Genomic DNA, 24607 nt, shown 5'->3' on the forward strand with positions numbered 1-24607 from the left:
AACGGACCCATATTTCTGATGAAATAAGAGCAACTTTGGTGGACCATGTCATCAACCATGGCCTGACTATGAGGGAAGCTGGGCAGAGAGTCCACCCACATCTAAGCCGCTTCACAGTGGCATCTGTAATACGAACATTCCGACTAGAAAACAGGTATGTCTTCACCTCCATACCTTCTGCTCTACTCAGATGGTTTCATAGCACTGTTCTACAGTATATCACATTACCATATCAAGTGTACGGGGTGCTAATGCTCCTTTTGCAGCCAAAGTGGCTGATTCCTTATATTGAAGTACAGTGTTGTACAGTGGATGACACAGTACATACAGTAAAGTACTGTAAGAAAAATAAGCAAACCGATGACAATATGTGGTTGTATTCCTCCAGAATGACCCGAAGACCTTCTGGGGGAGGACGGCAACGCCTGTTCACACAACAGCAGGAACTTGCCGTTGTGGACCTAGTGAGGGCAGACAATGCCATCCGTCTCCACCAGCTACGACGGAAAATACTTGCAGACAGGCGAGTGTTCAGCAACATAAACCATGTGAGCATCACCACCATCAGACGCATCTTGGGTAAACTCAGCATCACCATGAAGCAGCTCTACAGAGTCCCATTCGAGAGGAACAGTGACAGGGTCAAAGGACTTCGAGCTGAATATGTACGGGTACGTGTAACTGTCCCTTACATTTACAATAGAGTATTGGTGAAGTCCAGTAGCAGCTGAATATGTACCATATCAGTACCACATGGATCTATTCTGAGAGCTACACAGGTACCTGTGTGATGGGGTGAGGGTGCCGTATGTGTAGCACTGTAGTACAGTGACATGTTCCCCTTTTTTTCAGAGAATCTCGGCCATGGATGGAGCTGCACAGCCTCATGAATACATTTTCATTGATGAAGCTGGATTCGACCTGAGCAAAACAAGACGACGGGGTCGTAATGTAATTGGCCAAAGGGCAATTGTGCACGTCCCAGGGCAGCGCGGGGGAAACATCACATTATGTGCCGCCATATGCCTTCGAGGGCTTCTGCACCATCATGCAATACTAGGTCCATACAATAGCCAACACATACTCACATTTCTAGATGCTCTCCATGATATAGTTGTACAGAACAGAGCAGATCAGCCCAGGTTTGTGGTGATATGGGATCATGTCAGTTTCCATCGGGCTGCTCTGGTCCAGGCCTGGTTCTCCAACCACAATCAATTTGAAGTGGTATGCTTGCCCCCTTACTCACCATTTTTAAACCCTATTGAGGATTTTTTTAGGCTTGGAGATGACGTGTATATGACCGCCAACCACATGCCCGCATGCCTCTTCTGCAGGCAATGGAACAGGCCTGCGGTGACATTCAGGTGACAGCAATCCATGGATGGTTTCGACATGCAAGAGGATATTTTCCCCGGTGCCCAGCGGGAGAGGACACTGCTTGCGATGTTGATGAGGTCCTGTGGCCAGACCCCAACAGACGGCGGGATCCATGAGCCCACTTATGCACAATTGTCATGGTTTTTTGTGTTTACAGTATAGTGTTTTTTCTATTGCAGTATTATTGTGTTGTGGTTTTTTTTTTTTTTGCTTTATCTGAATTCATGGTACTGCGATGTACACTATTGAGTAGGTCTATTTGCGTTTTTGGTTGTTTGGAAATGTGTCTCCTGTAAATGTGCCTTCTGAATACACAATGGAAATCAAGGACTGCAGTGTTTTATGTAAAGAAGACTAGTGTGTTCCCCCTGATCTGTAAGTGTTTGCATATGATGCAAGTATGTGTCATTTTGTCAACAGAGTTACATTTTGACAGAGGAATGTTAGGTTTTGACAGCAGAGTTTAGGTTTTGGGAGTGGAGTTTCATTTTGGCACAGATGTGTATGGTATATTTCCCAGTGTTGTGTCGTGTTTACTTGTGTTTAGAGTTTTGGCACAATGAGCGACGTTTTGCCAAATGTGTTCAAGCAACGGGCAAAAACTGTAACAGTTTGCCTTTGGTTTACTCTGCCTGTCTCCATGTGTCTATATGTGTCCTAAACTCTGCAATCATGACAGATTACAAACCACTGATTATACTTTAGAGTTATGTCTTATAAGTTATTAATATGGGAAGAGAAACTGGCCTGTTTGGAGTTTCAATAAAAAGAAAATCACATCAACAAGATAGAAATATGGCTAATTTTATATAATTTACACATCTACAGAGAAACAACTCTGACAAGGATAATTGTAAGAGAATGGATGGGTGGATGGATGAGCAGCTACAACATTTACATACAGAGACTCATAAAGGCAGCTGCTTTTCAGCATGAGAAACCACCTTTCACAGTTTCTCTTGATGCACACAAACATTGTTTCTCTTTAGTATGTGATCACCACCATGGCTCCACTTTTACCTGTTTTCACACAGCGGCATGTATATTTAGATACCACAGTTGGAACTACAGTTTGACTTTTGTATGCAAGGCACATTTTTATATGTTTGTACTACGATAACAGTAATAATTATCACTGTCACATGTATTTTAGTTCCTTGTTAACTATCTGCTGTTAGCTGATAACATAAAACAAGTCATCTGCTAAACAGAAGACCTCAGACTGAAACCACAGGCTGCATTTCCTCTTTTCTCGGTGACCTGAACTATCAGCAGATGAAAATAAGCCTGTGGCAGAGCAGACGGTAGCCACCAACAGTCCTCTACACACATGTAGACATTACAGCAGGATCAATTAAAAACGTTTTAAAATTTTTAATTGATCCCCCCAAAAAAGCCACACAGTATTCTCAATTTCTCTCTGTTTTTTGTTTTGGTGTGTGTGTGTGTGTGTGTGTGTGTGTGTGTGTGTGTGTGTGTGTGTGTGTGTGTGTGTGTCCGGAGAGAGGGGGGTACTTATGGAGGGGCCATTTTTGCTGTGGTTGAGAGGAAGCTACAGTCTGCAGTCTTGACAGCAGCCAGTCACTCCTTTGAGAGTGGGTGCTGGGTGGATCTCAGTAACAGCCAACAAAGCATCGTCCCCACAGTAAGCCTGGCGTCTTACAGACCAACCAAAGCAGTTACTCCATTACAGTTGCAGGACTCTAGTGCCAGACTTGTATCTTGCAGACAGATAGCCCCTCTGCTCTCTCATCTGGCAGGGCCCTAATCTGTTGTGCATGTAATGTGCTTAAGGTATTGGACTGCACCATCTTCTCACAGAGTGAGTTACTCTGTGCAGATGGAATATGTAACATTGTGGAGAGATAGTCTCTTAATTGGAGAAGTAAGGTTATAAAGTAACTGTATGAAAAAAGGGATCAGGCTAAAGAGAAATTGCAGGTCATCTTTGTTAAATTCAAATTCAAATTTTATTTGTCACGTACACAGTCACACACAGTACGATATGCAGTGAAATGCTTAGACAACTGCTCGTGACCTAAAGAGAAAAAAAAAAAAGGAAAGGGCTATGAATAAAATAGGAAATAAATATGAAAAATTAAAGTGTAAATTTAACTAGGAAGGAATAAAATATAAAAAATTAAGGTTAAAAATGAAATAACTGTACAACACAAATTAGAATGAAGGGTAAATTTAACTGGGAAAGAATAAGATAAAATATATAAATTAAAGTTGAAAATAAAATAACTGTACAACAAAATACACAATACACAGTATAGAACTATATAAGAATGTATGAAGAAATATAAATAAATAAATATATACACAATAACAGCAGCTGTACAAGTATTAACTGGAAATGAAGAATATAGTGACCAGTGTTGTGCAATCCACATTATGTCTTGTGCAGTGCAAATATGCTTAAAGTGATTTAAGTGATAACAATGTCCAGAATGTCCAGTGTGTGTGTAAGAACTATATGTGTGAGTCAGTACTGTGTGGTGGTGTGATTGAGAGACCGTATCGCCTGCGGGAAGAAGCTCCTCCTCAGTCTCTCTGTGTTGGTCTTCAGGGAGCGGAATCGCTTTCCTGACCTCAACAGAGAGAACAGTCTGTTGTTGGGATGGCTGAGGTCCTTCACGATCTTCCTGGCCTTGGTCCAGCACCGCCTGCTGTAGATTGAGTGCAGGTCAGGGAGCTCGGAGCGGATGGTGCGCTCAGCTGACCGCACAACCCAGAGCTCGTCTGTCTTGCATGGTGCTGTTCCCGAACCAGGTTAAGATGTTTCCCGTCAGGATGCTCTCTATGGTGCACGAGTAAAAGTTCCTGAGCACCTTGGAGGGCAGTTGGAAGTCTCTCAAGCGTCTGAGGTGGTAGAGACGCTGACAGGCCTATTTTTCACCACGGTGTTGATGTGACAGGACCATGACAGGTCCTGCGTGATGTGAACTCCGAGGTATTTGAAGCTGTCCACTCTCTCCACTGGGCACTCGTTGATGACGGGGGTCTGGTAGTTCCTCTCCTGCTTAGTGCTGAAGTCCAGACTGTTAAGACTGTTCAGCATTTCCTGGGGACAGGAAGAGACTGAACAGGCTGATCAGAAGGGCCAGCTACACTCAACAAAAATATAAACGCAACACCTTTGTTACTGCTCCCATTCCCCATGGGATGGACGTAGAGACCTAAAATTCATTCCAGATACACAATATAACCATCCCTCCCAAACAGTGGTCACAAATCAGTCCAAATGTGTGGTAGTGGGCACATCTGCCATATTGAGATAATCCATCCCACCTCACAGGTGTGCCACATCAGGATGCTGATCTGACATCATGAGTAGTGCACAGGTGTACCTCAGACTGCCCACAACAAAAGGCCACCCTGGAATGTGCAGTTTTTTGCGCTATTGGGGGTCTGGGGACCCAGAACCGGTCAGTATCTGGTGTGACCACCATTTGCCTCATGCAGTGCAACACATCGTCGCATGGAGTCTATCAGATTGTCACTTGTGGCCTGTGGAATGTTGGTCCACTCCACTTCAATGGCTGTGCGAGGTTGTTGGATATTCGTGGGAACTGGTACACGCTGTCGTATACGCCGGTCAAGCACATCCCGAACATGCTCAATGGGTGACATGTCCGGTGAGTATGCTGGCCATGCAAGAACTGGGACATTCTCAGCTGCCATCTGCCCTGAACAATGTGAACCATGATTCATCCGTGAAGCGCACACCTCTCCAACGTGCCAGACGCCATCGAATGTGAGCATTTGCCCACACAAGTCTGTTACGGCGACGAGCTGGAGTCAGGTCAAGACCCCGATGAGGACGACGGGCATGCAGTTGAGCGTCCCTGAGACGGTTTCTGACAGTTTGTGCAGAAATTGTTTGGTTGTGCAAACCAATTGTTCCAGCAGCTGTCTGGGTGGCTGGTCTCAGACGATCTTGGAGGTGAACCTGCTGGATGTGGAGGTCCTGGGCTGGTGTGGTTACACGAGGTCTGCGGTTGTGAGGCTGGTTGGATGTGCTGCCATATTCTCTGAAACGCCTGTGGAGACGGCTTATGGTTGAGAAATGAACATTCAATGCACAGGCGACAGATCTGGTTGACATTCCTGCTGTCAGCATGCCAATTGCACGCTCCCTCATTGCTTGTGGCATCTGTGGCATTTTGCTGTGAGACAAAACTGCACATTCCAGGGTGGCCTTTTGTTGTGGGCAGTCTGAGGTACACCTGTGCACTACTCATGATGTCAGATCAGCATCCTGATGTGGCACACCTGTGAGGTGGGATGGATTATCTCAATATGGCAGATGTGCCCACTACCACACATTTGGACTGATTTGTGACCACTGTTTGGGAGGGATGGTTATATTGTGTATCTGGAATGAATTTTAGGTCTCTACGTCCATCCCATGGGGAATGGGAGCAGTAACAAAGGTGTTGCATTTATATTTTTGTTGAGTGTAGGTTCTAGGATGCCCTCTGGACCCAGTGGAGGTGGTGAGTGACAGGAGAATGGTGGCTAAGCTGTCATCCGTGTTGGACAACATCTCCCACCACATGCAGGAGACTCTGACAGCACCGAGCAGCTCCTTCAGTGGCCGGCTGCGGCACCCACGGTGTGGGACAGAGAGACTCCGCAGGTGTTTCCTTCCTGCTGCTGTCAGACTCCACAACAAAGACTTCAACTGATCAAACACACACATCCACACATGTGCAATAGCAATAACACTAAGTGCAATACTCATTTCTGGCAGCTTTGTATTATACTCAATTGTACTGTATATAGCATTTGTATTCAAGGTTCAAGGTTCTTTATTTGTCACATGCATAGTTATACAAGTATAACACACAGTGAAATGTAGCCTGACACGCTCCTCGACATGTGCAAAAATTGTGGGGGTGGGGGGGTGGGGGGGTGTAGAGGAAGAACATTATATATATATATATATAGTATATACATTGGGTGAATGTGCAGTAGTAGCAGCAAGCAGGTGAATTCTGTACATTAATATGAATAGACATCTGACTATTTTACAGGATAGACAATATAAACATATTTAAAATTAAAGGAATTTGGAATGTACATTGTTCCTTGGTTTAGTGTCTGGAAGAGAGTCCTGACTCAGTCAGTTATAGATGATGTGAGAGGGCGGGTGTGTGTGTTTAGGGCCCGGATGGCTTGGGGATAGAAGCTCCTCTTGAGTCTCTCTGTCCTTGCCCGGAAGATGCGGAACCTTCTTCCAGCCATCTTCTCTCTATTCTATGTTATTCGATTGTACATAGTATTTTATTTTATTTTATTCTATTCTATTGTGTTCAGTATCTTATTGATATATTATTCCAGTGTTTTTTATATGTTATAACACATATTCCTTAAACATTTGCCTTTATTTTTACTAATGTTGCCATAGTAATTTTATAAACTAAATCCTTACTGAGGAAATATAGCGCTACAATGAAACATTGCCGTAAACACAGCATTCACAGAACTAATGTGAGTTTTAGAAGAAATCTAGTTTCATACTCTCTATAAGATGTGGAATCAGATTTCTTTTTCCAGTTTCATAACTTTAAGTAGTAACTATAACAATTAAAGCACAGTTTATATATTAGTGTGGTATTTATAGTAAAATGAAGGTCTTTCATTAGATAATGGACAGTAAATATTTTCTCATGCTTTAAGGCAGGGGTCTCAAACTCACGGTGTGTGAGTGTGAGGGAGGGAGAAAAACAAAAGTCGAAAAGTAGGAGTTTCTACTGAGCAGAAACGGGAGCTGAAAGCATGTAAATATAAAAATAACCACTGCGGCCAAGAAGAGTGTCTGACGAGCCCAGTTGTAAGTAAGCTATTAAGACTCGACTGTACACTGTGTTCGTGTTTTCCTCCTAAACAATAAGCTCCGTTGGAGCAGCCTTTCAACGCCTCTCTCTGTCTCTCGCAAGCAAAGTTGACCCAGACAACAAAGTAAAGCTAGTTTTTGGCTACGAGCCCGACACAGAACCCGTATTAGCCAGAGGTCCCTTTACCACGGTTCGGAGCCACGGACCTGGCAGAGGCAAATGCGTTGAGGGATTGGCTACTTTAGTTCAGTGAAAGATTCATTTGGAGAGAAAACAATTTTCACTTGCAGTCGAAAACAAATGTGTACGCTTATGCCTACATTTTTATTTTGTTAAATACAAACAAAATTGTAGCAAACATGCTGCCACGTGTCTGGCCAGAAAGAGCTGTTTATTTGGTAGTTCAATGAAACTACTGTACTATACTACTGAGTGACACTCTTCTGCTCGTCAAATACATTTCATTGCAATGTTGACCCTGTGCTAACTTGCATATGACAAATGAAACTGAAACTGAAAGGCTTCAGATGGTTAAGAGTGAGAAAAAAAATTGCGTTCATGTTCGCAATTTTGTCTTGTTACACAATATTTGGAATTAAATAAAACAAACAAAACACTACATTTTAGGAAATATTAGTGGTTTTTTTCATGTTTGTTTGTTTGTTTGTTTTTTGTACTACTTAGACACTAAAGTGGCCCTCCAATGAGATGACGGTGCCAGAAGTGGCCCGTGGCTCATTTCAGTTTGAGTTTGAGTTTGAGACCCCTGTTTTAATGAGTAAGAGAACAACAAACCAGACAGCTGACCTCTGACACAGAGTCCTTATAATCTACCTGTGCTGTCAGCTAGCAGAGCTAAAGCTGCTAAAGGAGAGCAGCACACATTTAGCTTCAACTGTTCTTCCTCATTTTAGTTCTGCAGGCTGATGGTGGGAATAAAATGAGATCATTGTTATATTCTAAGTGCAGAGATGGAACAGATAAGCCTCCAGCTATGTGGTCACCTACAGTTATACCACACAGAAATATTCACACAATATTTTCCACCAATCATAAGTCTTTACTGACAAGTGAGACTTCCTGTGAAACTAAAACCCAAGGTCCTCATTACACACAGTTAATATGAACTTCATTCAATTTCATATAAAAAAGCAACACAAACTTGATACAACCAAACAGATGTTTTACACTGTGTTAACAGTCCTTAAAGTTCTAATGGATTAATAATGATGGTTTTTAATTCTACATTGGTTTTATTGGTCAGCAGGTGGTGACTCCTCTGGTTAAAGTCTGATTGTATTGAAGTGTATGAGAAAAACAACTCTGATGTTCAGCTGATTTTTGACACCAGTAAATATATTCTGGTTACATTAATGGTCTCAGTCACTGCAGTTTCAAGTGATACTGAATGCAGCATCATGTTTAAGGACAATAAAGTACTGAAGGTTTTAGGGTGGGGACACTTCCTCATTGACAAGCCCATATGAGTATACAGTGTAGCTCAGTTTCTCAGGGAGGTCCAAAATCAGCTTCAAAGACTAAGATACCAATGACTTAAATTCACAGTTTTGGCAGACAGTGTCAGTCTTCCTAATAGTCTGTTATTTGATATACTCTGCTTAACACATACTTTAAAATTAGCCTGTTTTAAAGTTGCAGTTAGAAGAAAAACATATCGGTATAAGATTTAGTGGGCAGAGTGCGAGGCAGAGTATTTTTTTTAATTCACACATATATTAACTTTTACAGCATGTACATGCACAAACTCTCAGAGGAAGCAGCTTTTCAGGGTGAGAAACAAATAGTTCACAGCTTCTCTTGGTGCCCACATACATCTTTTTTCTTTAGTGTGTCATCACCACAATGACACATTGTATAAAATTGCAGACAGAAATTAAAGTGAACATTTACACTTTGCATTTTTCTGGATTCCTTTTTAACTCTCTGCTGTGAGCTGATAACATAAAACAAGACATTTGCAACAAAGGAAACTTCAGGCTGAAACCACAGGCTGCGTTTCCTCTTATCTTAGTGGCCCAGTCTATCATTAGATTAAAAATAACTGCCTGTGACAGTAACCAACAACAGTGTTTTACAAACATGTGGTTATTGCAGGTTGTTCAAAAGAACAAATATGTCATTCATTATTGTGAGGTTTGCTGTGTGATCTTGTATTTCTTTGCAACTCAGAATTTTTTTAAATTTTGTTTCAGTGTTTTAAAACTTGTACATACATCAGAAATCAACAAAACACTCTCCAGTTGGATATGCTTTTTAAGAGATTTGTGCAAATACACAGACATGGGTCATGATTATTTAATAACACTAATATTGTTCCAGCTTTATCAGAGGAAGTTCATTTCCATTTGACAAACAGCTTGTAAGGCAGGCAGACAAAAAGTGATCATGCCAAAGAGAAATCGCAGGTCATCTGTCAATCCTGGACTCAGAGACACACAATTAATAATTTATTCAAATCATGTCAGCCCAAAATACACAAACCCAAAGATCAGGAAACAAAACATGAGGAAGGCACAGAAAAGCAGAATGTACGGTTACGCTGTAATCTTGGTTCTCTGAATGAGACAGTATGCATCTACTACATTACATATTCCACATGTACCAGAAATTATTTCACTATTAGTCAGGGCAGGTAGAAACTTATTTAGGTCCTAAAACCAGAGCGATAATCTCTCATTGACTGTAGACTCCACTACATTACACATTCTTTATGTACAGGGTCACTCTTTAAGAGATCCCAAGAGGAGACAGTGCAACCCAATATCGGAAGTAAACAAGCTATTTAAGGAGCTGCCTGCAAGATGAAGACTGGAACCAAGAAGACCTTACAAGACATTAAAATAATATGTAAAAAGAGTATATGCTTTCATTACAAGACTCTAGACTGACTGTGGAGACCAGTTGACTACCCCCGAGACACAACCACCTGCTCTCCAAATGACTGACTGGTTGCTGCATTAAGACAATCTGGAAAAAATGAACTCAACAACAACATATGGAATATGTGAGAGAGTGGGAAAATAGTCTTGATTTGATCGGGAACATCAGGAATAAAAACAAAAGGACAAAGTTAAACAAAAGACAGACAGGAAGTCACATTAGAGTCAAGCCATAACTACAAAATAAAACAGGAACTTGAACACTGAACGTGGGAGAAAGTGACACAGGAAGATGAAGGGAGGGAACTAATAACTCAAAGGAGACTAAACTATCCAGAAGCCTAACATGAACAAAGAGCTCGGTGCACTAACTGATTAACCAAATATAAACAAACTAAGAACCAAACAAGGAACTTATAATAAACAAGAATTTAAAAGCTCAGAGTGAAAGACGCAGGACTACGACATGAGCAAGTAGTGGTCAAAAACAAGTAAAAGCAACAATCAAACTAACTCGACAGCTAATGTTTGAAGGCTTTGATAAAAGCTCTTTGAGAGTCTATCAAAGTCCGTTCAGTGTGCACAGTAACAAGCTGCTGAGCAGAGTGGAAGCTGAATAAATGACTAAACTGCGCCCTCTGCTGGCTATCAGCTGTAAGCGCAGAAAGAAGTCCAAGTAGGTCCAATGAACACACTTCAAATTCAGTTGTATTTAATGTAGTGCTGTGGGCCTGGACAGTGTCAACGCGTTAACACGCTAACCGCGCTAACGCGTTGATGGCGTGCAGCCCCACGCACGGGGCAATCTGGTGTAACTCGTTAACTTATATTTGCTATGTTAATGCGATTATGGTGTTACCGTCATTTTAACGAGATTAATGCCGGCAGCACTAACTTATTGTTTAACTTTATGCTATATCAAGAAACAATGTCTCCATTTTTAAAAACCCACAAAACAAAGGTAAAAGAAAAAAGTAAAGAAACAAATGTGAACAATAAAACTTTAGCAAATAAACTTTCTATTAAAAGACACATTCATAAAGTAAGATAGCTTACGTTTCAAATTCTTTAGTAAAAAAAAGTTCCTTTTTAAACTGTCTGTTTAAATTCTAATATTAGACTTAATAAAAAATAATCGGGCCCTTACAGTGCAGTTAATAAAATACTGACAGTTGCAGAGGTCATGTCTGGTGTATTGATTCAGTCGTAGATCCAAACCTGTAAGAATGAATCCAGTTGCGTGTGAGTTACTCTGGTCGAACTGTCACGCTGTAGCCTGACGAAATTAATGACACATCTGTTTAAAAATCACCAGTAAATCTGCGACACCAGGTGATCAAAGACACTCGTGCAATCATGACCAATGATTACCATACAACATAGGTGTACACAGGGGTGGGTCACATTAACTGGATTCAGTTCGTTGATGTTGCTGTGGATTGATCTTACATTAGTCAGAAGGATGCTGGGTGGCAGGTACGAGTGTCTCCTTAGCCTGGTTAGCAGACCTGCCGGGTGTCTCCCTTCTGTTTGCACTCCCTGCATCACCTACACCACATGGCAGGACTTCAAGTATGAGAAATGTCTGTGATTATGATCCACAACCTTTCAGGTATAAGAAACGTATACAGTGATTTGTGTGCAACATTTGAGGGTTCACACATGTGTGAGTCAATTGTAGATTCAAACCTAAATAAATAGTGATTATTAGGCTTACACACAAATTTTGAAGTTTAGCTTCACAAATCTGATCAGTTTCTTTTTCAAAAAGCCTCATCTGCATACAGATGTCTTAAAATAGACATAACATCCCTCTCACTCAATCCCCACGTGGGGATCTGACACAAATTTCATGTTAACAAATTTCATTTTTTGAACGGATCAAAATGTAAGATGGGTTCAAGTGCTCGTGGAAAGCTAAGATATTTGGGCTTCCTCTGTATTTCTGCATTTTTTGTTTGTTTGTTCTTGTTTATTTGTTTCTTTAAAATAAAGTGGAATAAAGTCTTCTTCCAAATAAACAGAACATATTATCAAACTTCTACTAGAATCAGATTTACCAGATGCTACACAGTACCATGTGAAGGTTACTACATGGTTTAGACAAGCTGCAGCTACATGCTGGACGTTCCTCTGATAGTAAAAGCCAGTCAGTGCTCAGCTGCAGATGGTTGACACCGTAGTTGCACGTCCCCGTGGATCATCCTGAGCAGGTAATGTGTAATAATACATTGATGTCAATCTTATTATTCTCCAAAACAGCAGGCTTACATGTTGTATGTTGTAAATTTATATATATATATATATAAGTATATCTCACAAATATAATCACTGAATTGTGTTGAGAGCTGGCAGACAGCAGGGGCCGCAGTTTAGTCATTTATTATTCAATTATTCAATTCAATTCTTTCAATTTTTCCCAGAGATGTGATGATAAAGGTCAAAGACTTTGACTTCAGAGTTTATTGTTTACATCATGGTGTGTTGCAGAAACTAAATAAATCTCTGTTATAAATGTAGCTCTAACTGTTTCTAAAGAACAAGTTCAGATACAAATCAAAGTGTGATGAGTGTATTAAGTGAAGGAGGAGGAAGTATTATTTTGGCGGAGTATAACTGAATCCTTACAGAATGGTTATGATTGTACTATGTGAGCACCAACATCACTGTGCAGAGTTTGTTTGTACCTCTTCACAGCAGTTTGATTCATCAAGAGAAATGATCAACCCCTCTGTGACATTAAAAGGTGGCCACGAGTATAAAATGATGGCTTGTGTATTAGAGGAGGTGAAACATGTTTTTAATGTCTGTGGGAAACTGAGGGCTCACAACTGAATGTAAATGTAGAAACAAGCTTGTGTGCAATGTTGCATTAATGTAGTGATATTTTTATTTTATGTATTTTATGTATTTATGAAGACACACACTTTGTGTCAGTTTTAACAGTAAAATATTTTGGTCGGTTAAAATTGCCCAAAATATTTGTTTTATTCTTTCATTATAGACTTGTTATACTGGTGTAATGCAAAGAACTGTTTGACTCTGGTCTGTCTGCTGGACTCTGCAGTATCACAGTAACCAGCTTCATCCAGGAGACAGGAGTCTGTCTGTGATGAAATCATTCAGTCAGATCAGTATCACTACCGTCCGTGACAACAAGTATTGTCTGTGGTGACAGGAATCATGTAATTTCTCACTTACTCTTTGTGCATAAAAAAACAGGTTTTACTGTCTCCTTCAGCACTGGTTTGCTTTAGCATTAACACGATCTGAGTCCAGGATGGGTAGAGCAGGTATTCTCCACCCCTTTGGGTGTTTCTCATCAACCTCATCAGACAAAGTATGAAAGCACCAGCTCCAGCACTCAGTCTGCCTCCAACATGTGGTAAACAGGCTCTCTTATAACACCGCTGTGAAACTTACCAGATATTGTGCTAACATCCTTTTCTCCTTGTTTCCAGTGTGTTCCTACTGGCTGAAGGAGTGGATCACTTACCTCTATGACCTACCTGTTTCCTTCTCTGGAACACTCTCCTCATTTCCTCACCCTCTGATGGCCTCCACCTCTCCAGGAACACAAACCAATGGACTCATGTGTTTCCAGGATTCATTCAATCTAATCCTGAGCAAAAACACTCATCACAACCATTCTCTGCGATAGTCAGAGTTACTGTTTTTGTCATTGTGGCAAAGAGTCATTGTTCAAAGGACCATGTTCTCCATCAGGTGAGCTTTAAAGATTTAAACCTTGTCAACACAAACATTAAGGTCTGTTGTTTTGGAGTTCGTTATATTTTTGTTTGTTTGCTGTTTGCTGTTTGCATTTTCACTTTTTCACTTTGTATCAATGAAATTATTGAAAAATATATTAATAATTATTATGTTTATTTCTTATTTGCCTCAGTTTAAACATCCAGTTGATCATTTCCTGTTTAGTGTCACAAGAAGTCTTGAAAAACCAGCAAAAGTGAGACGTGCATCACCCAGTGTTGTTAAGCAGTACTGCATTCATACTGTGAGAGTGTTGCGACACACATCTGTTTTTAACCATATAAAGCAAACTCCTGCAGGAGCTGACGTCACTGCAACAAGTGTAAAAACTGTTGTTTAGTACTCAGATCTGTTTACATCATTGTACTATTACATATGTGAAAGAAAATAAGATAACACAACCTTTCTAGGAGCATTTTACTCAGGCTCAGAATGTGTAAAAATTATTTCAGCTCTCATTCTAACAACGAGACAAGGTTCAGTTAAAAGCAGAAGAAAGAAGCTCAAAAGCAGACGGCCTCACACAGTTAATATTCAGTGATGTGTTGCTGTTCTGGGAACACTTGACCACACGCATACATGGAAAGCTTGGGGCAGGGAGTAGAAGCAACACAACGGACATCAGTGACAACAGCTGTGACTCTCAGTGAGGCAAAAACAGCATATAAACATGGAGCAACAGAAGTTTTTATTTGTTTCCGCAGTTATTCAGTTCATTAAAGTGTTTGAAATAAACTCAATGATTGAATGGTTGCTGAATTTTTCACTGCATGTGTGTAAAAGACTGTTTTAGTCACAGCACTAAGGCCTCGTGGTTTCTCTCTGGTCCAGCACAAAAACAGGAAACGCAGCCTGTGGTTTCAGCATGAAGTCGTCCATTTAACTGTTGTCTATTTTATGTTATCAGCACATTAGCAGAGAGTTAATAAGAAATTACGATAAAGATCACAGTGGGAATTTGACTTTGTTCTCTGTGTGCATGATACATGTTTATATCACCAGCCCTCACTGGAATTTTAGCAATAATTATCATTGTGACAATTAAATATGCACGACACTGTGTCAAAACAGATAAAATAAGCGTCACTGTGATGATGATGCATGCTGGACTAAAAAAAACTGTGAAGCTGTGAAAAACTTGTTTCTCACTCTGAAAAGCAACTGCCTTTATTGTTTGCACTTTAAGACAGGTTTTCTTTAAATACTGTGTCTGTATTTCTGTGTAGTATAATTCTGCAGGCTTATCTGTATCATCTCTTTACTTTAAATAGAGGCCAAGGCAGTGCAGACAGCGGTTAACGAACTATCGGAGCTGCACAAAAGTATGATGAATAAAGGAATGCATTAGAAGTACAGCAATCTGCCCATACCTGAGGCTTTGGAATAGAAAGGAATACAAGAGGAGCAGAATAATAATAATGGATTGCATTTAGATAGCGCTTTTCGAGAACCTCAAAGCACTTTACAATTCCACTATTCATTCACTCACTGGTGGAGGCAGCTACAGTTGTAGCCACAGCTGCCCTGGGGCAGACTGACAGAAGTGAGGCTGCCATATCGCGCCATCGGCCCCTGTGGCCAACACCAGTAGGTTTTAGATGAAGTGTCTTGCCCAAGGACACAACGACCGAGACTGTGGGAGCCGGGGCTCAAACCGGCAACCTTCCAATTACAAGACGAATTGCCAACTCTCATTATGCAATGTACTGTTTAAAAGAAAAAACTTTTTTTTTGCCTTGACAACATACATTCATCTTCATTTCAAATAAGTAGTTATTTTTCACACAGAGAGCAATACCATTCTCCAGCCTCTGCTGTCCAAAACTACTCTGTATTCATCTGGAGGCACTGTGTGTGAAACCACTTTAAATAGCTCTCATGCAGGAACAAAGCAATTGTATAAAATGAAGTGAGGGAATGGAGCTATAAATAGATTAATATAGATATATGAAAATAAACTTATATATAGACATAGGAGCACAAGTTTTAACATTAATGTTTCTGGGATATAATAAACAATATAAGCATACAGGTGTCTAAGCAAACATTGTGGCATACAAAGTGATAGTGCAGTGAGTCATGTTTATTCCTGTTCAGTATGTGTCTGACACAAGTGGATGAATTTAAAAGTCTGACAGCAGCAGCAACAACAGACTATGCCTTCCTAATGACTTTCTATCTGTTTACATCTTTTTCTTTGATGCCTGTATCCCAGCTTGAAGAGTCTTGGACCCTTTTTATAGTCAGTGGGTGTGTGGGCAGACAACTCTGGCTTGTCACCGAGTTGGATTTCCTGGTATTTGTAAGATGGCACTATCTACAAATCAGGACACATTAACTATGATATTAAAAAATGACATGATGACATAGTTCTTGGTCAGTTTAACAAGCATTTCTCAGTTTTGTTCTTTATAGTTCTGTTCATCATATCATTGCTTGTGAGTCCTGGATTATTTGATGATATGTTTACATTATGTATTCTTTTGTTTTCAGTTCCATGTTGCTTTTAAGTGTAGTTCTTCTTCAGCGTTCCACAAGTGGATGGAACACTTGTGAAAACACTCTAGTGTTAAAGCCAGTCTTGTCTTCATGTCTGTTTATGCTTTTGTCTGTGTCAAGCTCGTGTGTCTTAGTCTATGTTTTAGTTTGGTGGCCTCTTGTCTCTTTCTTGTGTTGAGTCTTACTTCCACTGTCTTCTTATTCCCAATGTATCCCTGCTGTGTTACACAGCCGTCTCCAATTCCCCTAATCGCCATCCTATTTATACATTTTGCCAATCTCCCGGTCTGAAGTACATTATTCTATTCTATTCTATTCTATTTATACAGCACCAAATCGCAACAACAGTCACCTAAAGACACTTTATGTTGCTGGGTAAAAACACAACAATAATACAAAGAAAACCCCAACAATTTAAGTACCCCATATGAGCTAACATTTAGTGTGAGTGGGAAGGAAAAACTCCATTTGAAGAGGTAGAAACATCTGGCAGAAACAGGCTCAAGGAGAGACACCCATAGGACAACATATACACTGTGCAAGAGATACATACTAACTAATGATTAAATGCAGAGAGGTGTATAAACACAGAACGAGCAAAGAAGGAAAAAATTCATACATGATGGGAAGTCAGCAAGAGCCTAGGCTTATTGCAGCACAAATAAGGGAAGATTCAGGGTCACCTGATCCACTATAACTGTATTATTTGTCAAAACTGAGGGCTTTAACGCTAATCTCAAAAGCAGAGACGGGTGTTTGTCTTCTGAATTAATTTAGAATAGAATAGAATAGAATTCAACTTTATTGTCATTGCACATGTCACAGGTACAAGGCAACAAAATGCAGTTTGCATCCATCAAGAAGTATATATTGTAATAGATGTATTACAATATATATTAGCAATAATATAGGTATGTAAGTATATTACAGAAATGGGTCTATTATGGTATGTTACAATGTACACAGTATGAAGTAAGTTATGAATATGCTATAACTATAAGTATGTACAGGCTGTAGTGAGTACAAGCTATGAACAGGATATAAATATGAAAAACTATACAGAATATGAAATAAAAAAAACTATACAGAAGTATGAGATATACAGCTATACAGAAATGTAAACTATGCAGGTTATAAACCGTTGCAGAATTAAAAATTATCGTTTTGTACAGAATGATGTGAGCTGCATCCACAGAAGAGAGGTCTAAGAGATGAAGACTCTGATTCCTGTTCAACATTAAAATTCTATACAAACCACAAGTACACCTAATATTCTAAAATTAAAATCTGGATTTCAAAGCTAGTCAGTGAAGACAAGCAAATATGCTGTCTCTTTATAGTCCCTGTCATGACTCTCTCCGCAGCACTTTTGATCCATCAATATTAAACAATTATTGATGCATCGGATTGAGATGAAACCTAGACCACAGGTACAGTAGGTGTCCTAGAGAAGGAATCTGTTGAAAGTTGGACATCAACTACTCAGGATGATTTTTCATGAATTTTTGAAAATTGACATAATTGTAGTGTATTGGCTGTATTGCATTGAACACACGTTTCCTTTAATTTCTGAGGAATTCTACAGTAAATCTGGCTGAAACCTGGCACACAGGTACAGTAGGTGTCCCAGAGAAGGAATCTGTTGAAAGTTGGACATCAACTACTCAGGATGATTTTTCATGAATTTTTGAAAATTGCCATAATTGTAGTGTATTGGCTGTATTGCATTGAACACAAGTTTCCTTTAATTTCTGAGGAATTCTACAGTAAATCTGGATGAAACCTGGCACACAGGTACAGTAGGTGTCCCAGAGGGGGGATGTGTTGAAAGTTGGACATCAACTACTCAGGATGATTTTTAATGAATTTTCGAAAATTGACATAATTCTATTGTACTGACTGTATTAGATTGAATAAATGTTTCCATTAATTTCTGAGGAATTCTACAGTAAATCTGGCTGAAACCTGGCACACAGGTACAGTAGGTGTCCCAGAGAAGGAATCTGTTGAAAGTTGGACATCAACTACTCAGGATGATTTTTCATGAATTTTTGAAAATTGACATAATTCTACTGTATTGGCTGTATTGCATTGAACACAAGTTTCCTTTAATTTCTGAGGAATTCTACAGTAAATCTGGCTGAAACCTGGCACACAGGTACAGTAGGTGTCCCAGAGAAGGAATCTGTTGAAAGTTGGACCTCAACTACTCAGGATGATTTTTCATGAATTTTCGAAAATTGCCATAATTGTAGTGTATTGGCTGTATTGCATTGAACACAAGTTTCCTTTAATTTCTGAGGAATTCTACAGTAAATCTGGATGAAACTTGGCACACAGGTACAGTAGGTGTCCCAGAGGGGGGATGTGTTGAAAGTTGGACATCAACTACTCAGGATGATTTTTAATGAATTTTTGAAAATTGCCATAATTGTAGTGTATTGGCTGTATTGCATTGAATACAAGTACACTTTAATTTCTGAGGAATTCTACAGTAAATCTGGCTGAAACCTGGCACACAGGTACAGTAGGTGTCCCAGAGGGGGGATGTGTTGAAGTTGGACCTCAACTACTCAGGATGATTTTTAATGAATTTCTGACATTTCCATAATTGTATTGACTGTATCGGGCTGTTACATTGTAATTTGTGCTCGCGCATGCGCGTGCGACTGATCGCGCGCGTGCACGTGTGCGCGGGTATAGGCTTTCAATCGGTACGTAAAGCGAAAAGGCGCTACCGTAAAGACTGGTGTAAAAGCGCAAGGAAATTTATGCGGCGGATAGGAGGCGGCTGGCTTGACCGCGGCTCACAAATGACGGCTCACTTTACCGCGGTCCTCCCTCTGCTGGCCCAGTCCTCGGTCAGCCGCGTACTCCTTCCTGGGTTTCAGACCCACTGTAAACCACCATGGCTGACCCGATGACATTTTAATGTTTCGCAGCATCATTTATTCTTACAATAATCACACGGCTGCTGTACATTCAGTGGCGTGTCTAGAAAATTTTTGTTGGGGGGGCCAGGTAGGGGCACAGATTTGGAGAAGGGTGGCAGATGTAATTGGCAGATAATGTTAAAAACAATTCTACCAACCATTAACCATAATTCAATAATCCTATAAACCTAATAACCGAATGCAATTTTAACTCTTATTTGAATGAGATTTTAACCACTACAGTGCAAAGTTTTTAGATACTGCATTGATAAAGTACAAGAGATACAATCAGTCAGTGTTTATTCAGCAGTCAAGGACATCAATATTTGCATAGTATTTTTACTGACATGTAGAGCACATATGTTTTGGGCAAAAACATTTTTGAATATTAAAATACGAACATTTTTAACATACAATTGGCAAATTAGCCAATGCCAATGCAAAACCAATGCCTGTTAAAAAAAAGAAGATAATCTTCTCACAAACTGGTGTTTGATTTTGAAACAGGAAAAAAGTGGGGAAACAAATAAAAAGACTAAAATTTGAATAAAACCTGAAAGCAAGTAAATACTTTATATGCTGCCTTATGGTAAACTTTGGTAATATTGATCAAGAACAACACTGGCTGATGATGAAATACAGTCAGCTGGCATGGTGACACTGCCAGTATTAACCTGCAGGGCTGGACTGGGACAAAAAAATTGGGCATTTTCACTACAGACCGGCCCACCAGGTATTAAAGCCATAAAGCCTTTGAATGAAAACAAATGCTGTTGTGACAGTGATGTATACTGTCTTTTTGGTATATGTATGATTTCTATACATTTTAAAAACTGATAAAAACATTGTTCGCAAGATTCAGATAATTATTTAATAAAAGCTAAATATTTTACATGAGAATAAAAAAGAAAAGTATTTCTTTTTGCCCCCCTCTCCCTGTTAATGCCCTACCTGCCCCCCTGGAAACACTTTGCTAGACCCACCCCTGCACAGTTACCAGTTGTCAGCTATGTAAAAAAGGAGCCTGGTGTTATTTGTCTCTCAGAAACAGTTCATAACTTCCCTTCAACTCATTCATGTCACCTAAAAGGTAAACCTGTTTCTCCATCACCTGTTCAGCTCTGATGATTCAGTAAGGACATCTCCTGGTTTCATCTTCATGTTTCCCTCTCACCACATATCCAAACCGACATCATGACCAGCAGTTTTACAGCTGTGGCTCCAGCAAACATCAGCTGATAGTAGAAATTAATATTAAATAAATTCTAACAACAGCTGATCAAGCTTAAACGTGTTGCTGTTGTTTAGCGCGACATCCGCTGGTTTCCTCTTTCTGGCGCAAAGTGGGCGATAAACAAACAAGAGAGACGATCAGCTGATCATTGATCAGTTTCATGATTGAAGTAGCAATAGAAGAGGCAGCTGTAAAGACAGAATAACTCCAGCTTTGTGTCTTTTTCCATCCTAGCTGAAGTACGGGACAAACTGTGTCTCTTCTCAGCTCAATACAAAATGCATAATATTTTCTCTGAATGAGGGACCATTCCATTTTTTAAGGAGCTGTTGGCAACTCTACTAACTAACCTTATGAATAAAATAAAGTTCACTATCAGTAACATCATAGCGAACAGCTGTATAAACTCGTCATGCTAGCTCACGCAGTATGAGGTATTGTAACTGACTGTAAAAAGTCAGCACAACGAAAATAAACTGCACCTAAACTTGGTTTATATCTGACCCAGATAGACTGCAGGTCATAACTTCTTACCTGAAGTTCAGTTCACCTGACACTCGGACCGGCGGCCGCCTCGGGGCTCTCCTCCTGCCTCACCTTCCCTCATCCACCTGTTGCCTCTGTGGAAGCTCCGCCATAGCCACCACCAAACAACTGAGTTATTTTTACACATCGGCCAGCATCTGGCCAATCCACCACCTCTCATAAATAAGTCACCAGCCATCGTGCAAATGTCCGATGACTAGTCCAGCTATGTTAACTTGTTAATCTTTCGCCGAAAAAATGTTTTCTGCGGTGCAGTCTTTCGTGCTTGGCTCTCCTACCTTTGCTAACATGATGCGCATAGTGCAGAAGCCGGTGCTGCATTCACTTACCCTCGGATATCTGAGCTTCACTGTGAAACCATAATCGTACATTTGATATTTCATTAAATTTTATTGTTTTAGCTTCGGGGTGGCACCTGGGGTGGCCAGTCTGGTTGGGGGGGTGGCCTGTGCCCCCCCAGGCCACCCTGCTGGACACGCCATTGTGTACATTCAATGACTGCAGCTCTCCCGCTGCCAGCGGTACACACCACCACCACCAACAACAACAACACAAGCAGAGCACAGGTTTTAAGCCGGTGAGGCGTGACTGTAGATGTCGGGCAGGTGAGTTCATCTCACTTGCAGCGGCATCGCAGACCACGCCCCGCCGCAATAATAAAGCATTTTCTATTTAGTTATAAACGTTGTCCTAATTATGTCTTGGGTTTTAACTATTTAATAATAAAAAAGGAAACATCACAAAAAACACTTAAGGTCATGAAAATTTAGAGTGATTGAGACTGAGATGGGTATCAGCGATACTGGCCCGCATTTACTTGTTTTGGATCAATACCAAAATATGCAGTATCGCACACGACTATTCAACAAAGCATAACAGTGACTGTTTAAACTTAGATACACTGCTGCTGTTTGCATACATTACATTCACCGTTCACAATTTGATAATATGTTTAGGTTTTTAGGTTTATTTAAAGTTCTTTTTCATGTCTCCAGTCTGTTTGACAGCTATTAGTACGACATACATTCGATGATAAGCAATAACTGTGCAATCTGAAGATTTACCTTTAAAAAGCCTCAGTTTATATATTTATTGTGATTTATTCAGTTGTATAATGTCTGATGATGTTTCATTCATTATTTCAGTGCTCAGTACAGTCAGACATGGAAACACTGAAGGTGAGAAACTGTTTTTTCTTCCATTTATTTATATTTAGCATTTCCTGTGTTGCTCTAAATGACGTCCTCTGTGTTGTATTTTGTATCATAAACCAAACATTTCATTGAGATTATTGGTTGAAATGTTAATATAACCATGTTAAGTGTGTGAGCACTCACGCACACACCCACGATACGAACTGTATATTTACTGAAGAGCTGTGGCTTCATACATGTAGATTTTCTTTTCATGTTTATCTGATCTGAAAATATCAGCAGTGTGTGTAGTGCAGATTATCTCACTGAATTTTGCTGTTGGCATGTAATCTGGATTGTATAGTGGGATTTTTTTGGATAACATCTTGGAATTATAAAACACAAAAGGCAGGAGATCAGTTAGGCTTGGGGCTTAAGAGGTTATCTCACTGAATTATGCTGTTGGCATGTATGCTGGATTATACATCAATCAGGCATAACATTATAAATATTCTCAGGTAAATTCAATAACACTGAATATTTCTTTATCATGGCACCTGTTAGTGAGTGGGATATATTGGGGAAAAGTGAACATTTTATTCTCAAAGTTAGGTTTGTGAAGTCCAAAACTGTGATGGCTAGATGACTGGGTCATAGCATCTCTAAACTTACAGCTCTTGTGGGGTGTTCTCAGTCTGCAGTGGTCAGTGTCGATCAAAATTGGTCTGCAGAAGGAACAGTGGTGAAGCAGTGACAGGGTCATGGACGGCCAAGGCTCACGGATGCACAATTGGAGTGAAGGCTGGCCTGGCTGGTCTAATCCAACAGACACGTTACTGTAGCTCAAGTTATTGAAAAAGTTCATGCTGGTTCTGATAGAAATGTGTCAGAATACACAGAGCATCACAGTTTGTTGAGTATGGGACTGCATAGCTGCAGACTGGTCAGGGTTCCCATGCTGACCTCTGCTCACTACAGAAACCACCACCAACGCTCCTGTGAGCATCAGAACTGGAGCACAGAGTAATGAATGAAAGTGGTTCAGTTTGATGAATCACATTTTCTTTTACATTATGTGGATAGCCAGGTGCTTGTGCGTTGATTACCTGGGAAACACCAGGCACCAGGATCCACTATGGACAGAAAGCAAGCCGGCAGAGGCAGTGTGATGCTTTGATTCTGCCATCCATGGACGTGAATGTTACTTTTACCACCTACTTAATCAAACCCTGATGGCTGTGGCCTCTTTCAGCAGCACAATCTGTCCTGCCAAAAAGCAAAAATGATCTAGGAACGGTCTGAGGAGCACAACAATGAGTTTGAGGTGTTGACTTGGCCTCCAAATTCCTCAGATGTCATTTCAATCGAACACCTGTGGGATGTGCTGGACAACAAGTCTGATCCATGTACACCCCACCTCACAACTTACTGGACCTGAACTGTGAAGTCTAGTACTCTGCTGGCTTTCTATACCACAGCAGCAGGTGAATCAGACAGAGTATTTATGACCTCTAGTGGGGGCATTTGTAACTGCAGACGATGTACAAAAGGGACAAATTCACTCATAAAAGAAAATGATCGAGTCATCATTCAGGAAAGTGGCAGATTTTAACATTTAATCTGGATTAAAACAGCTCAGAATCTCAAAAGTTTGTAGAAAATTAATTTTGAAAAAAAAGTGAATGATGTGACCTCATCTTTCCTCCATAACTAAGAATCATTTTTAAATATTTGCAGTGTTTGTGACCTTTGTCTCTGAAAATTTTAGATTTTTCAGTGAAAATTTTACATTTAGAAACAAACACACAAAGCAGTCATACACTTATGATACAAGAGAAGTAAAACTCAATACAGACACAAGAAACTGACTACCAAAATAAAACAGGAAATGAGAATTAAAAACTAAACAGTTAAACAGCCACAACAATGAAGTTAACAAAGGGAAACTGACACATGAGCAGGAAACACTCAGGTAACAAAGAATACAAAACTACAACTAAAACTATATGCAATCCATCTGCAGGGAATCAAGTATTTTCAAAATAAAATGTTAAGTACTTGTGTCAAACAGTTGAGCTCTGTGCACTAAATAAATCCTGAAATAATATTTGAGGTTTTTTTTTTTAAGATTGATGCAGAACAAAACAACATGCATTCACATATTTATCATAAATGTCACCCATAAATGTTTATCATTTTCTGTTTAGTTTTTTCTTTGTGTATCCTAAATTGTTCTAAATTGTTTCCAACAGAATCGTGGTGAATCTTCTTACTACCTGGCCTCAGATATTCACTGGTGAGACAATCCTCTCTAAGATATGAGATACAGGGAGGTGAAGGCAAAGGGTTTGAAATACAAACAGGC

General features: G+C 40.0%; 1 protein-coding gene across 1 annotated transcript; it reads left to right on the forward strand.

Annotated features, from left to right (window-relative positions):
- The first annotated feature begins 8 nt into the window (after positions 1 to 8).
- On the forward strand, positions 9 to 24542 carry LOC146579922 (uncharacterized). Its single transcript, XM_085268035.1, has 4 exons — positions 9 to 154; positions 389 to 671; positions 853 to 1227; positions 24495 to 24542. Exons 1-4 carry the CDS (start codon positions 69 to 71, stop codon positions 24540 to 24542), a joined length of 792 nt encoding a protein of 263 aa, XP_085124161.1. The 5' UTR covers positions 9 to 68.
- The last annotated feature ends 65 nt before the right edge of the window (positions 24543 to 24607 follow it).

This window comes from Mchenga conophoros, linkage group LG3 (assembly GCF_057382185.1).
Source record: "Mchenga conophoros isolate Kocher_MC1m ecotype Shallow Benthic linkage group LG3, M_conophoros_male_GT1.1, whole genome shotgun sequence".
Classification (NCBI taxonomy): Eukaryota; Metazoa; Chordata; class Actinopteri; order Cichliformes; family Cichlidae; genus Mchenga; species Mchenga conophoros.